The sequence below is a fragment of the Onthophagus taurus genome, chromosome 10 (genome assembly GCF_036711975.1).
Source record: "Onthophagus taurus isolate NC chromosome 10, IU_Otau_3.0, whole genome shotgun sequence".
Taxonomy (NCBI): Eukaryota; Metazoa; Arthropoda; class Insecta; order Coleoptera; family Scarabaeidae; genus Onthophagus; species Onthophagus taurus.
The window spans coordinates 3,635,580-3,650,065 of record NC_091975.1 but is presented as its reverse complement, the minus strand read 5'-3'; the positions used below and the strand labels follow the sequence as shown (position 1 = coordinate 3,650,065).

Sequence of the window (14,486 nt, the reverse complement as noted above, 5' to 3'; positions counted from 1 at the left end):
GACGTTTCAAAATTAAATGTGAATTAAAAAAATATATAATCTTTAATTTATTGTAGAAATATCGATTAACCAGCGGATATATTTTATAATAATACAATCTTATCGAGAGATAAAGGCGAATAGCACATATACATTGTCTTAGCTAGATTCGATAAAAATCTTATTTTCAAGTATTATATTTCCAGTTTTACAACAAACCTGGCACACGATGCCTTTCGAATTAAACAAAATCGGGGTGTTCGTTATTTTATATTTTACGAGCGGAATTTGTTCCCAATCGGTTGTAAGTTTAATTTGAAATGGTGAAAAAATTAAAAAAAGTTTAAAAGTTTTCTTTTTTGTTAGCTAGATGATAGAGAAATTAATAAACTTTTTAAAAATAATAAAGCTTTTCGAAGAGATGAATCAGAAAATGTAAGTACATCTTTTATAACCAAACAAAAATTATGTTTAATCTTACTTTATTATATTTTTAAATAAATCAATAAGAATCTTTCGTGTTAACAAGAAAATTTCTCTTAAACCGTTATTTTTAATTGACCTTTGCGATAATAATTGTACTTATTTCGTTGTTATTTGTTATCTAGTGCATGTACGCACTTGAATTAATCATCAATTTTTTTCACTTCGATCGAAATTTATAGATAATTTCCTCTTACATTTTAATAAATAAAACTTCAACCGGATATTCATCAATTGTTCTATATAGTCACAGTTTACAAGGTATTTAATACTTAACGATAACCAATCGCACTTTTAATCAATTATCAACAATTATAATAATTTTTTTATTATAAATATTTTTACAGATTTCTTCGAAGTACCAATGTCGGTATAGAGATAGCGAGGCACTTTATCCAAAAGATTATTGGGGTTACGCAGTTGCAGGATATTGTTATAAATATACCCTGCCAAGCAGAAGGAATGGGTGTCTCTCGTTTGGAGAAACACGCGTTTCTGCAACTGAAAATTTTTTAGTTCCTTTTATAAATGTAAGACAAAAAATAAAATCATTTTAGAAGAAATCTTTATTATTAACTTTTATATTCAGTTAACTGCCACACCTTCAATCGATATGGAAGGACTTACATTATTCGAATACCAAAATGACACTTTTGTAAACGAGATCATAGCCCCATTTTTTAAAACACAACTTTTCGTAGATCAATGGTTGGAATGTATTGATAATGGAATTGAATGTTGCGAAACTTTTAATGACGAAGATTATAATGTTAATCCAAGTAAAATAATAAACTTAATTTATTTACTTTTTTTACACAATAATTTTTTTAGCTTTAGAATATCCATGCCCGGCGTTATGGGATGGTTGGCAATGTTGGAAATCTGCCAAAGCAAATACATATTCCTCCTTGGAATGTCCAATTTACGCAATTACAGGAGGTCAAAAAATTTGTAATCGTAAGTTTTGATTTTAATTTAATCTTTCAATATACCCGAATGTTCCTAGTTTTTGGTTTAGCGTTAGTTCATATGCTAATTCTAGTAATAGTTGCTTCGCAAAAAACTATGTCTTCGATATTTTTTTTAGTGTATAGTCAACGAGAATGTGATTCAAATGGTGAATGGAACCACACAACTGATACATCTGGCTGTGCACTTGCCTCGATTTACAGAAGACGTCACAATTTTCACATAATAGTACTTTCTATATCGATCGTTTTAATAATGCCGGCGATAATTATATTTCTGGCTTTTTCAAAATTACGAGTTGCTAAAGATTGGGAAACTTTTAATTTACCTTTGTATCGCAACCTGTTGATTTGTATCGTCGTAAAAAATATTCTCACGATTATATCGAAAGATGCCGTCATCTTGGACTCGTTAGTTACCAATTCTACGGAAACCTCGCAGACGATTTTAGAAGGTAACGGGGTTTGGTGTCGAATATTAGCTTTCTTTGAAAATCTATCGAAAAATTTAGTTTTTACTTGTATGGTTGTTATCGCGTATTTTTTACATAAATCGATAGCGAGATTTTTTACGAATGGTTCTAATTTGAAGATGTATTGGCTGTATTTAGGGGTTTTAGGTAAGAAAGTAAATTTAAAAAAGTTATATTTAAGTAAGTATTTTTACTGTTTTAAAGGTGTTTCCTTAATCCCTTCATTATGCTGGGCAATAGTTTCCTCAATTTTTAATAATCAAACTTGTTGGATGGTCGATGAAAACGGTTATCAATGGATTACTGATGGATTTAAATATTTTATATTAGCGATTAATTTGTTGCTTCTTTTGGATATTATTCGCGTACTTTTAACTGGAAGAGTTCAAACAGATCGACAAACTTTAAAGTAAGTACTTAAAAATAATTTTCTTCAGATAGGTAAAATAAAAATTATTTTTTAGATCAGCCGCTAAAGCAATATTATTTTTAATCCCCCTTTTCGGAGTTCCTTTAATTTTAACGAGTCAACGAAGTTTATTTGACAATGAGTCTTGTTCGAATGGTTATTTTTATTTAACTTATTCAATAGAAGCAATTCAAGGTGTTATAATAGCTATCTTATTTTGTTATTTAAGTAAAAAGGTAAGCACATTTAAACTTTATCTTACCGTGCATTTAATTTTAAAAATTGCTTTTAGGTTCATAATGAAATTAAAAAAAGTTATCGAAATTTTGCAATAAATATCGAACAAAGATACAACATTCGCCTGTGGAGGCCCGCTCAAGAACCAAGAAAAACAGCAACAACAAACGTAAGATTTTCAACGTCTGTGAATAATAATAACATTCCTAGACCATCAAATTGTTGGGAAACGTTTACTTAACTTTGTTTTAAGTTAATTATTATTTCTATTTTTATAATTATTTCATTGCAATCTCAGAAAATAAAAATTAAGTGTAATTAAATTTCGTAATTATTCCAGGCGAAACCGGCAGCTTTAGTACCGTTAAATTCTAGAAGATAGGATATAAACAATTTTTTTTTGTTATAGTTGAATCCATGATAAATTTAGTTGTAATTTAGTAATAAACTTTATTTGCTTTCGTGAAAATGGTTATCTGTTATTAGTCATTGATTACATTAATCTGATAAAATTGTTTTAAATTGAATTGTAATTTGATCAATTATTGCAACATATACCCTTAAAATTGGTTTAAAACAAAATACAGCGGTATTCTCTTAATTTGATATGTATCTATATGATTAACGAAGCTGGAGTGATATACCTAATGATATTAAATACCATTATCTTGATACCATACCGGTTGTTTATATGCTAAAGCATTGAAAATGTGTTATGAGCCGAGGTTGCTTGCAGCCGAGGCTCTAGATTTGTAAAAAGAACAGTTTAATGAACTCTATATTATCCCTAATGATATTAAATATCATTATCTTGCGATCGTATTTATTGCTTATATGCTAAAGCATTGGTATTTTGTGATATACTTGATGATATAAGAAGCAATTTTAAATCTAAATGATTATATTATAATTAATCAATACAAATGTTTTAAAAAAATATATATTAATTTTGTTTTTGATCAATTATATTTTTCTTAATTTTTGATTATTTCCTAGCGACAAAATCATTTTAATTTTTTTTAATTTCAAATCATAAATTGTTACCTCTTTATCTAAAAAGAACCTTCAATAGAACAAAATATAAAGATTTTCAAAATATAAAGACCTCTTAAAACAACAAGGCAAACCAGTTTAATTTTATTTTACAATAAGATCTCAATTGATTCTTCGTTTTAAAATTCGAAATAACTTCAACTAAACACGTCATGAATTAAAGATATAACCTTAACACTAGTCAACAACAACAATTTCATTTAAAATGCATCTCTGAACCCATCAACAATAATTAAAAATATTTTCTTGGGAGACAACAGTTCTTAACAAACCTGTTTAAATTGTTTCCAAGTGTTTTATAAAGTAGTTTAGTGAGTTGTTTATGTAAAAAGTGACGAATCCTTGAATTATCAACAAGGAGCTCTAAAAATCGGTTTTCAGTGAATTACTAGGTTTTAAGAAGGTATGAAGAAAATTGGAAAAACATCAAGGTAAACAGGGTAATTTATCCATTCCAATGTTTTATCAAATATAATACAAATTAAACAATTAAAGTCTGTATAAAAAAGTATAAAACATTCATGCTTTAATTGAGTTAATTTATTTATGTTTTAGAACTTGACATTAAAAAGCAATACATCCATAATAATAATGAGGAGTTCAATTTTAAAATTCTCCTTAATTGGATTTATTTTTAAAGAGACATTTTGCCAAAACCCAACATTTTTAGATACAATCCTTTTAGAACCTTTTCATCAATTACGGCGTTCGGTAATGAACTTGGAAATAAGAGACGAAAATAAACATGTAAGTAAAAAAAATGTTTAAAATTATTTTTTTATTAATTTTTTGATTCATTTAGAGATATCAAAGACAAATTTTAGAACCATTTCCGTGTTCACTTAAAAATGCTCGTAGTAAACACATTCCGAAAAGTGTTCATAAATTAAGACCGGGTGATATCGACATAATTGGAGCATTAGGAGATAGTATAACGGCAGGTTTTGGGATAACGGCAACAAATTTATTAAATTTAGTTGCTGAAAATCGTGGAATGGTTTACTCGATTGGTGGTCAAGAAAATTGGAGAAAAATTTTAACCTTACCTAATATTTTAAAATTATACAACCCGAATTTATTCGGGTATTCTTTGGGGCCCTCGTTGAGTATTGATCGGGCTTCTCAATTTAATCCAGCTGAGAATGGTGCAGTTTCCGATAATTTACCTTATATGGCTAAAGTATTAATCAAGAGAATTAAAAAGGATCCAAGAACTGACTTACAAAATCATTGGAAGGTTAGAAAATTTTTTTTAGGTTAGAAATTTTAATGAAAATAATTAGTATAAACCAAAATATGTTGAAATCTAAAAGGGTGAAGATAATTTAAGTAAAGAAGGGATTTTTTTACCTTAGTATCGTTGAAATTCATTAAAATTAATTATTTTAATTAATAATTAAAAAGTGATGTTTGACAACAAAACATGTCAAAACAGGGTGTCGATAAAGTAGGGAATTTAATGATTTATTTAATGATTTATTGAATTATTATTGAAGTAATTAGATGAATTATTTATTATTAAAATTATGGATTAATTTATAATTTATTTTTACTTTTAATTGAATTAAGAAGCAAGGAATAAATGTGATGGTTGATGTTAAAAATAATTTAAAAAATTTGCTTGTTGGGTTGCCTAATTTCAACATAATTATCAACATTACTTTTTTTAGTTTATTTCAATAATGATTGGAGCAAACGATTTCTGTTCATCGATTTGTTTTTATAAAAACCCAGAAAATGCGGTTCAAAAACATCAGGAGGATTTATTAATAAGTTTAAGACTTCTTCGAGATAATTTACCAAAAACTTTTGTTAGCGTAATTACACCACCAGGTAAAACATGATTAAAAATTATTTTAATTTCATTAACGATTTAATTTTAAGACGTCTCACAATTAGCTAATTTCACAAATTCACCGTCTCAATGCGAATTAACCCAACGAATCTTTTGTCCGTGCTTCGTTGGTGTGCGATTTAAAAATAGAAAGGATGAGTTCCAAAAATTGATTAAAAAATTTCAAAAAATTGGGGAAAAATTAGCGGGATACGATGAATTTAATCGTGACGATTTCACGGTTGTTGTTCAACCTTTATTTGAAGAGTCTAAGATACCAATTGGATCTGATGGGTTTACTGATAGAGATTATTTTTCGGTTGACTGTTTTCATTTTAGCCAAATAACTCATTCTGAAGGTAAAAATTTTAATTAATTTTTGATTAATAAGATTTAAATTCATTTTTTTAGCTGCGAAAGCTTTGTGGAATAATATTTTAGAACCGATTAATAAAAAAAATCCTAATTTTCTTGCGAGGAGTTTAAGATGTCCAACAGAAGAGCACCCATTTTTAGCAACATCAAGAAATAGTTGATAAAAAAATAAATTATTTTGCGTATATCTTGTTTTCTTTATTTCTAATTTCGTTTAAGTGAAAGTCCATCCTTTTTATCGATTCCATTCGTGTCATCATTTAAATGGTAAGTAAAGACTTCGAAATTTGGCGTCCATACCGATTTAAATGAAGTCGTCAGTTAGTGAACGATCGTTGAATTAAAACACAATGCTCGCTTTCGTTTTTATAGTACTCGTGAATTTTCATCTTTGTTCATCACATTTATCGATAGAGTTATTTCAATCCGCCCTTACAAGTGCGAAAAAAGTAAGTAAAAATCGTTTAATTCAGTACTCTAAACATAATCAAAATAATTTCAGCTACAAATAACCAATTATTGATCGTAATGATAACATATTAACCACAAATTCCTAATAAACATCCATTTTTAACACAAACACCTTTTTTAATTACCCAACTCAAGTAATTAGACGATTTCAATTAAAATTAATTGAGGCTAATTTAAAGTTTTTTAGAATCAATTTAAGTTATAAAAAATATCAAAATAAAAGTTACTCTTTTTATAAACAACTTTTTAAAAACTATTTTTAATTTTAACTACATGGGTCGTTTTTGACGTCACAAGCGGTCGAAGACCTCACCCCAATTTAAGATTAAAAATTTTTGTTGTAATCTCATTTATTCTTTTTGTCTTCTTTAATCTTAAAGGAAGTTGGTGGAAATTTTGTCATTAAATACCCCAACGGAGCAAGTTTATCAAAAATACAAGAAACGTATCCAAATTCCATGCCTTTTCCATGCGAAAACATTACAAAAAATCATTTCGGAAGATCACCAATTAAACCAGTTAGTGTTCATCGATTAAAACCGGGTGATATCGATGTTATTGGAGCGATGGGTGATTCTTTAATCGCAGGAAATGGGGCAATGGAAGATTACGCTTTAGGAACGATGATTGAGAATAGAGGAATTTCTTGGTGTGCTGGTAAATTCCGTTAATTAGAAAAAATAAAAATTCTTATATTTTTATTTATTTTTAAGGTGGTCAAAGCAATTGGAGGCAATTTCTAACACTCCCAAACATTTTGAAAGAATTTAACCCAAATTTAACTGGCTATTCAACGGGAACTGGAGAGTTTTTATCGGCGAACGCTCAAATGAACGTTGCTTACCCTGTTTCAGCGGATGAAGACGCTTTGAGACAAGCAAGGATTTTAGTTAAGAAAATTAAAAATGATCCAAAAATTGATTTTCAAAACGATTGGAAAATGATAACGGTATTTTTTGGGGCGAACGATCTTTGTTCCGCTCAATGTTACGATAAGGAAAAAGCATCTCCATTAAATCATGGATTAAAATTAATGAAAGCTTTAGATTATTTACAAGAAAATTTACCCAGGACGTTTGTTAATTTAATTCCAGTTCTTGGTAAATAATTAAAAATTAAGTCAAAAAGATTGTTTTAGTTATTATTTAGCGTTAGATTATTCTTTTTTCATTTAAATTACAATAATTAATTCTCATTGAAGTTATGGCATAGAGTTATGGCGAGCCCATATCAGTTTTGTTGAGGTTATGTTAATTCTTTTTACATTCAAAACAACCGATTTGAAGTAATTGCTTTAATGATCTCAGTAATGCCAACCTAATTTTAAGCTATACAAAATAACATTATTGAAGGTAATTTCTTTAAATTGTTTTTCTAGATGTTTCAGCAAGTGTAAGAATAAAAAGATCAATGATTTGCAAAATAATGCACCGTTTATTTTGCGCTTGTTTCCACCAAAACGGTAACGAAATGGAATTGATAACAAAAATGGTTAGAGATTACCAAGAAGCCGAAAAGATTTTGATTGATTCTGGGAGATATGACACAAAAGATGATTTTACAGTTGTTATCCAACCTTTCATGAAATTTTTTAACACCCCAGCGAATTTTAATGAAGCCCGAGACGAAGTAATCGATAATTCTTATATTACACACGATTGTTTTCATTTTTCGCAAAAAGGCCACGCTTTAGGTGAGGTTCATACCAAATGTTGTTTGGATTATCTTCTATTTATTTATTTTACTATTAAAGGTGCAAATTTATTATGGAATAACTTATTGGAACCCGTCGGAAGAAAAAGTGTACGAAAAATGGTTTTAATGGAGGAATTTAAGTGCCCTTCGATTGAAGCCCCTTTTTTATTTACTAAAATTAACTCTCAAAACTTTTTAGTTGCAGGTATACAATAAAATATGTACATACATATGTAATGTATTAAAATCGTAAATAATAAATCGTGTTATAAAACCTGTTTTCATTTTATTTTGGTGTGATAAATACGTAATTCACGTTTAGAGAATTGATTGGTAATTATTATTGATTATTAACAGTTATTAGTTTTTTATAAACATTGACGTAAATCGGCGATAATCCATTCAGTGACAAATTGGTTTGACAATGACAGATTTACAACATAACCTCAAATATAATTGTTTAATTTTATATACATAATTACATTTTTTTTAATTTATGCATTCAGCACTAATTTTATTACCTCTTCTTCAACACGTGCATTATATCAGGTAAAAAAATAAAGTCATCATTAACTTTCAAAAACTCAAAAACCTGTCGAAGAATCCGTTGACGTAGTTGAAAGAAAAAAATCATCATATTATGAAATTCGATTTAAAAAATTGATAAAAATAAATTAAATTAATAAATTTCCGGTTTTCTGACTCACAAAGAACACCAAACCGGTTCCTTTAATCTTAATTTAAAGTCGTAATCTTTATAACAACTTTTTTTGTGAAATTACGTTTTGTTTACGTCTTAAAAGCGGAATATCCGTTCATTAACGAAAATTTACGAAAATATGTTGCGTTGCGTTTTCATAACTGGTTTTGTACATTTATTTTTCTAAATTTAGAAAAGTAATTTGGAAGTTGTTTGATAATCTTCGTGGTTCTGGCGCTTTTGCGATGATCGTAAACACAAAGCACGATTTGTTAGTTTTTCTTGAAAATTAACTTGAAATTTTCTAACGGCTCATTAATTTTTAAATTATTTGTGTATTTTACAGAAAATAAACAATGTTATTAGATTCTAAAATACTTAAAAGTGACGTTTATAAATGTCAAAAAAAATTGTTACCAACTTAAATCATAACAAAAAAATTTAATTTATAAATAATTTTTATCGTCGAAAAATGTAAAAGGAAGGAATAATTTATTGCTGCATCAGAGAAAAAAATATGAACAAAAAATTTTCCTTTAAAAACAAATCCTTGTAAATATTTTTTCCTAAACTAATAGTTTATAATTGATATTGTTTAAATCGAGGTAATGGAAAAAAGGTAAAGTCTTTTACGTCAAACGGTATTTACACGAAACCAAAACATTACACAGATCAATTTTAATGATCGTTTACGAGGAAATATCAACAGGATGAGAAACGAGTAATGCTAAAAAAACATTCGGGTATCAATTATTAATCACTTTTAAAATATCATAAAGTTTTTCTAACATTTTTTATTTTTTGAACATTTGACCCAATTTCACTCGTATGGGTATTATTAATTCAAGTTAATAATGACATTTTACGTTAACCTCAAAAAAGTAATTTGACGTTTTAATCGTTTACGAGGAAATTTCAACAAAAAGAATGTAATGCTAAAAAACATTCGCGTATCAACATTGTAGCATACATTATTAATTACAGTTTTTATTATTATAAATTTTTTTATAACGAATTTTTTTTATTTTTTGACGTTAACGTTTAACCCAACTTCACGCGAATGTGTATTATTAATTCAAGTCAATAATGACATTTTACGTTAACCTCAAAACAAGTAATTTGACGTTTTCACTTAACCTAAAAAAATTGGCGTCCTATTTAATATTGACTTAAAATTACAATAAATAAACTAAGTATAATTTATTTAGTTTTCTTTTTTGCAAAAAAAAAGAAAAAAAAACCTATAAACACTTCTAAAATGTAAATAATTAATTTCGCTTCGGAGAAGAAGAAATTCGGGTTCCACATGCTTTTTTCTCTATTAACTTTTATGTTTGACGTCACAAAGTCTCCTCTTCCTCCTCCACGTATCCGCGGATGACATTGGCCTTCAATCGACGTCGTTTAACGTTTTGTTGGTCTAAAATGCGGATTCCCCGCGGCTCAAAAACGCGGTATAAAAGCAACTCGTTCCGAACCAACTTCTTCATAACCGATTCGTAAATTAAACGAAAAAGAGTGCGCTAACAAATTTTTTTTGTGTGAATAACAAATTTAAAGAAGAACATGTATACCAATCCATTTAATAGAAAACATTCGACGATTCGTCAAGTTATCGACAAATTTTTGCATCGTGAATTAACCAAAAATAATAACAACAAGAAAAATGTAAATAGTGCGAAAAATTGTTCGAATACGAACAATTTTGGGGGAAAATCGAAAATAAACCAAGTGAAATTAGTTTATGCTGGAAGATGAAAACAAGAAAACGATGAAAAATTTATCATTATGAAGAAATAAGTTTTTATTCGATCCAAATCGACAATCATCAAGGTGTTAAATCGAAATTAAATCGAAAACGACAAACCAAAAACGAAAAGAAGAAAACGAGTGCCATTTATTTATTTTAATTTATTTACATTAATTTATTATATGTAATTATAAAAAATTAAAAAATCTTTAAATTAAGTATATACGAACGCGATGAATTTATCTTTAAAAGCAGATAACCAAAAATTCAAACCGGAACTTAAAGGAAATTCGACGTAAATGATCGTGTATGGACTCGTTTAAAACGATTTTTAAATAAAAATCGAGTTTATAGCTTTAATTGATAAAAATAAATAAAAAGTTTTAAAAAGATTTGCTGATTTTTAATAAAGTCCTCGAAATCGTATCGATTCTTGTTGTCCTTTTGTTAAGGTCAATGTCCAAAACTAATAATCTTGTTGATTCTAGAGAAATTTTTGTTAATTTCCTGTTTCTCTTTTTTGGAAAATCGTGATTATTTAATTAAAATTCAGGTCATAATATTAATTTATTTTATTATTGCATTTTTAGAAAATTAAAAACCTTCACAACCAATTTATTGATTGACGTTGATTGAAATCTCGTAATTTTCGTATCAATTAGCGTCACTATACAACTCGCGTTGATTCTTTATGCGACTTTAAAGTTTAATCCCATCAAATATTACTATTAATAAAGCAAAAATTTGAATTAAGAAATTTGTTTATTAAAATTACCTCAACTTATATTAAGATTTTCTTTAAAAAAAAAGTTTTGATAGATAAGAGGGAAGGAGAGTTTATCCCTGACCCTACTTATCATTAAGGTCGAGAATAATTTTAAATAACGTACATACAAAAAAGCTTTACAAAAAACCATGTGGGTTATCTAAAAGTTAATGAACGACGCGAATAGATTTTAAAATTAGGACTGATAATTTTCATTGATTAAATATTGTTTGCTATTAAATCAACTTGTTTAAAGATAAAAACACCAAAAAAAAATCATATTTAAAAAATTAAAATATTAATTTTTAATTAGGCAACCAACATCACGTACGTGTTATTTTGGTTCTATAACCACGAAGCACATAAATTATTTATGTATAATAATTACAAATTTATTTGAGAGAATCAAAAATCGATTATCATCGAATTAAATAATTCAAAAAGAATTAAGTAACACGTTTTAATACAAAAATTACTCTAATAAATAAATAATTTTCTAAAAATTACACCTCCAAAACCACTACTTTACAATTTCTTTTATTCAAAATCGTTTTAGAACATGAAATATTCAAGAAATATTATCGATATAAAAGAATTTCATTTGAAATTGAAAATTCAGTTTAAATTTGCGTTCCAAATTAAACATTACGATGTATCCAGAGAAATTCATCAAAATTCAAAGTAAAATAGCTCAATTGAAATAATAATTGAATAAAACGATGATAATTTTAGCGGAGAAAATGCCGGGATCGCGAAGATTCGCAAAGATACATGGCGGATATGGAATACAACGCAAATTGTGGATATTTTTCTTCATTCTCAAAGTCGTATTATCTTATTGTCAAGGAAAATACGCCATTGATAATTTACACAATTTCAGTTTATTTTCGGCGGCTGCAGCAACCTTTTTCATACCACTTTTAGTAAGAAAGAAAATTACTCAAAATTATTATTTATATACAACAATAAGTTAAGCTTTCAAGATTAACCTTTCAATACACGCGTAAAAAAGATGACCAAACCCGAAACTTTCTAGTTCTAGAGTTAGTTATAGTTATAAAGTAGCACTAGATAGCGCGAGGTAGTAGTATATTTTTATTGGCCTAAAGGTACGATGTATGTTAGTGTTAGTTCAAGTTTCTATTGGCAATTGTGTACTGGAAGGTTAACGTTTACGTTATTAATGATGTGTATTAACTTCTTTTGAGTTAACAGTTTATAGTTGATTATTAACTAACTTTTCTATTTTAAGGGTATGAGTAAACTAATTTCTCGTTTAATTTACAACAACAAAATTAATAAAATGTTCGATACTATTGACAACGATTTCTGGGATACATCCATCATAGATAAAGCCGTAGACGATAGAATATCAAGACAAAGTTCAATTATAAGCAAAATGTTTTCAAATCACATGTATATTTCGTTTGTGCTTACTACGTTATTGGGCTTTTTTCCTTTGGCTGTATTTCCCGATGGAAGGAAACAATTACCTGCGGTGCTTTGGTTACCATTTGATATTGACTGGTTTCCTATGTATGAGTTAACTTTTCTTGCACTGCTAATCGGGCAGATTTTGATCATATTATCGCACGCAAATTACGATCACATTTTCGTTTATTTCTCGCAAAACGTTTCCGTACAATATTGTATATTAAAAGAATGTCTTAAATGTATTACTCAAGTTCCATCGATTAGTGATGGCGAGAAAAATAATTCGAAAGAATATCAAGTTATTATAAATGCAAGATTGAAACATTGTATTACTCATCATATTAAAATAACTAAGTAAGTTTCTAAAAGTATTCATTTAACTTTTAAAATGTCAAACTTTCTATTTACGTTGTAACCTTCTTAAAAATATACAATTTTATTTGTTTTTTAGCTTTTTTATGGATATCCAAGACATTTTTTCATTCGGCTTAGGAATTCAAGTTATTTTAAGTATACTTACTTTAGTTTTTATCGGATACGTATTAGAAACTGTAAGTATAACCTAAAATATAACTAAATCATATTTGAAAATTTAAATAAAATAAATAAAAATCTATTGCAGGAAGATAACGACATACCAAAAACAATAAAACTGTGCCTTTACATTTCGGTCCTCTCAATTCAAGCTGCTATATATGGAGTATACGGAAGCGTATTGGAACATAATGTAGTGTTTAATTTTAAGCACATTTTCGTTGTTACATTTTAATCATTATTTTAGTACGAAACCGTTGCTGAAGCAATTTACGATAGCGAATGGTACTTTGGTGATAAAAGTTTTCAACAAGGGATGCAATTTATTCTTAGAATGGCACAAAAACCGGCTAAACTAACCGCTATGGGGTTAACGGACATTAACAATACAAGTATTATTATGGTAAGCTCTTTTGAGTTCTCTTATAATTGATAGTTTTAAATTGTTTCTTTGTAGATTTATAAAACAATTTTTTCAATTTTAACCTTAATAAAGCAATTAGTTAATACTGACAATTAACCTTTTAATACATGCGGGAAATTTAAATTGTTAATTTCGCACTAGCAGCATATTTCGTTAGCTAGCTGATTCACAGTTAATATGTGTACCGAGAATTTCCCACATAAAATAGAACATAGCCTAATAGTACAGGCATTGAGTAGTTCTGCAAAGGAAAATTTTTGCTTGGAAAAGCTAACGTCCTTATGATAACTCTGAGTTTCCGTCTTAAGAGACGCACGGCTAAAATCGAAACTTTCTAGTTCTAGGTCTAGTGTTAGTCTAGTTTTGTTATTCAGCGCTAGATTATTGTATATTTTTATTGAAATTCACTGTATAGACAACATTAAAGGTTATGGTGTAAAATTGGTTGCCTATTTGATGTTTCTTTAATTAATTAAGTCTTAAATAAAAATAGATAATAACTATTAAGTTGATTTATAAGTATTATCGAAGCAATAAAGTAATAAATATTGTTTTTAATCCAATTTTAAACAAATTTTAACGTTTCAAACCACTAAATCCAACAAGAACTTAACGTTACCCAAAACTCATTCAGCGTAATTCCTTTTCCTGTTTAAGAACCGCTTTAACTTTTAATTCTTTTAGCTTTAACAAATACCAATAATAATTTTAAGATAAAAACAATAAATCTTGTTGTTTCTTTGAAATTTTAACAATATAATTGCTATTTTAGCCCTGAAATTGTCGATGACGTTCTCTTTTAATGTTAGAGAACCAAATAATCGTTCTCCCGCCGTCTCAAACGTGCTGGTTTCGATTGGACGATGCCGGGTCACGTGGAAATCCCTCCGGTTCTCTACTC

The 14,486-nt window shown here is 28.0% G+C and overlaps 4 protein-coding genes across 7 annotated transcripts; all 4 read left to right on the top strand.

The window, feature by feature from the left end:
• The first annotated feature begins 197 nt into the window (after positions 1 to 197).
• LOC111428112 (calcitonin gene-related peptide type 1 receptor-like) lies at positions 198 to 3,076 on the top strand. Of its 2 annotated transcripts, XM_023063511.2 has the most exons (10): positions 198 to 283; positions 346 to 414; positions 810 to 992; positions 1,052 to 1,241; positions 1,294 to 1,419; positions 1,550 to 2,050; positions 2,108 to 2,312; positions 2,368 to 2,548; positions 2,605 to 2,718; positions 2,890 to 3,076. In XM_023063511.2, the coding sequence occupies exons 1-10, from the start codon at positions 209 to 211 to the stop codon at positions 2,929 to 2,931; spliced, it is 1,686 nt and encodes a 561-aa protein (XP_022919279.2). In that variant the 5' UTR covers positions 198 to 208; the 3' UTR covers positions 2,932 to 3,076. The 2 variants fall into 2 exon arrangements, with proteins under 2 accessions (XP_022919279.2, XP_022919278.2); XM_023063510.2 differs by lacking the exon at positions 2,890 to 3,076 and having other exon boundaries at positions 2,605 to 2,871.
• Positions 3,077 to 3,731: 655 nt separating this feature from the next.
• On the top strand, positions 3,732 to 5,996 carry LOC111428116 (phospholipase B1, membrane-associated-like). 3 transcript variants are annotated; one of them, XM_023063521.2, is made up of 6 exons: positions 3,732 to 4,033; positions 4,158 to 4,349; positions 4,405 to 4,839; positions 5,273 to 5,435; positions 5,487 to 5,795; positions 5,848 to 5,996. In XM_023063521.2, exons 2-6 carry the CDS (start codon positions 4,194 to 4,196, stop codon positions 5,970 to 5,972), a joined length of 1,188 nt encoding a protein of 395 aa, XP_022919289.1. In that variant the 5' UTR covers positions 3,732 to 4,033; positions 4,158 to 4,193; the 3' UTR covers positions 5,973 to 5,996. The 3 variants fall into 3 exon arrangements, with proteins under 3 accessions (XP_022919289.1, XP_022919288.1, XP_022919290.1); XM_023063520.2 differs by having other exon boundaries at positions 3,732 to 4,042; XM_023063522.2 differs by having other exon boundaries at positions 3,732 to 4,096.
• Positions 5,997 to 6,066: 70 nt separating this feature from the next.
• On the top strand, positions 6,067 to 8,251 carry LOC111428115 (phospholipase B1, membrane-associated-like). The gene is made up of 5 exons (XM_023063519.2): positions 6,067 to 6,260; positions 6,663 to 6,939; positions 6,996 to 7,382; positions 7,661 to 7,975; positions 8,036 to 8,251. Exons 1-5 carry the CDS (start codon positions 6,162 to 6,164, stop codon positions 8,191 to 8,193), a joined length of 1,236 nt encoding a protein of 411 aa, XP_022919287.1. The 5' UTR covers positions 6,067 to 6,161; the 3' UTR covers positions 8,194 to 8,251.
• Positions 8,252 to 13,055: 4,804 nt separating this feature from the next.
• LOC111428117 (putative odorant receptor 85d) lies at positions 13,056 to 14,109 on the top strand. The gene is made up of 4 exons (XM_023063523.2): positions 13,056 to 13,178; positions 13,250 to 13,354; positions 13,409 to 13,564; positions 13,619 to 14,109. The coding sequence occupies exons 1-4, from the start codon at positions 13,086 to 13,088 to the stop codon at positions 13,679 to 13,681; spliced, it is 417 nt and encodes a 138-aa protein (XP_022919291.1). The 5' UTR covers positions 13,056 to 13,085; the 3' UTR covers positions 13,682 to 14,109.
• The last annotated feature ends 377 nt before the right edge of the window (positions 14,110 to 14,486 follow it).

Bases quoted from the DNA above. Each gene is read 5' to 3' on its own strand.
- LOC111428117 (XM_023063523.2), top strand. From the start codon at position 13,086: ATGGATATCCAAGACATTTTTTCATTCGGCTTAGGAATTCAAGTTATT. The intron at 13,355-13,408 runs GTAGTGTTTAAT...TCATTATTTTAG, and splicing joins GAAGCGTATTGGAACATAAT to TACGAAACCGTTGCTGAAGC. The intron at 13,565-13,618 runs GTAAGCTCTTTT...GTTTCTTTGTAG, and splicing joins ACAATACAAGTATTATTATG to ATTTATAAAACAATTTTTTC.
- LOC111428112 (XM_023063510.2), top strand. From the start codon at position 209: ATGCCTTTCGAATTAAACAAAATCGGGGTGTTCGTTATTTTATATTTT. The intron at 415-809 runs GTAAGTACATCT...ATATTTTTACAG, and splicing joins GAAGAGATGAATCAGAAAAT to ATTTCTTCGAAGTACCAATG. The intron at 993-1,051 runs GTAAGACAAAAA...TTTTATATTCAG, and splicing joins TTTTAGTTCCTTTTATAAAT to TTAACTGCCACACCTTCAAT.
- LOC111428115 (XM_023063519.2), top strand. From the start codon at position 6,162: ATGCTCGCTTTCGTTTTTATAGTACTCGTGAATTTTCATCTTTGTTCA. The intron at 6,261-6,662 runs GTAAGTAAAAAT...TTAATCTTAAAG, and splicing joins CCCTTACAAGTGCGAAAAAA to GAAGTTGGTGGAAATTTTGT. The intron at 7,383-7,660 runs GTAAATAATTAA...TTGTTTTTCTAG, and splicing joins TAATTTAATTCCAGTTCTTG to ATGTTTCAGCAAGTGTAAGA.
- LOC111428116 (XM_023063521.2), top strand. From the start codon at position 4,194: ATGAGGAGTTCAATTTTAAAATTCTCCTTAATTGGATTTATTTTTAAA. The intron at 4,840-5,272 runs GTTAGAAAATTT...TACTTTTTTTAG, and splicing joins ACTTACAAAATCATTGGAAG to TTTATTTCAATAATGATTGG. The intron at 5,436-5,486 runs GTAAAACATGAT...TTTAATTTTAAG, and splicing joins TAGCGTAATTACACCACCAG to ACGTCTCACAATTAGCTAAT.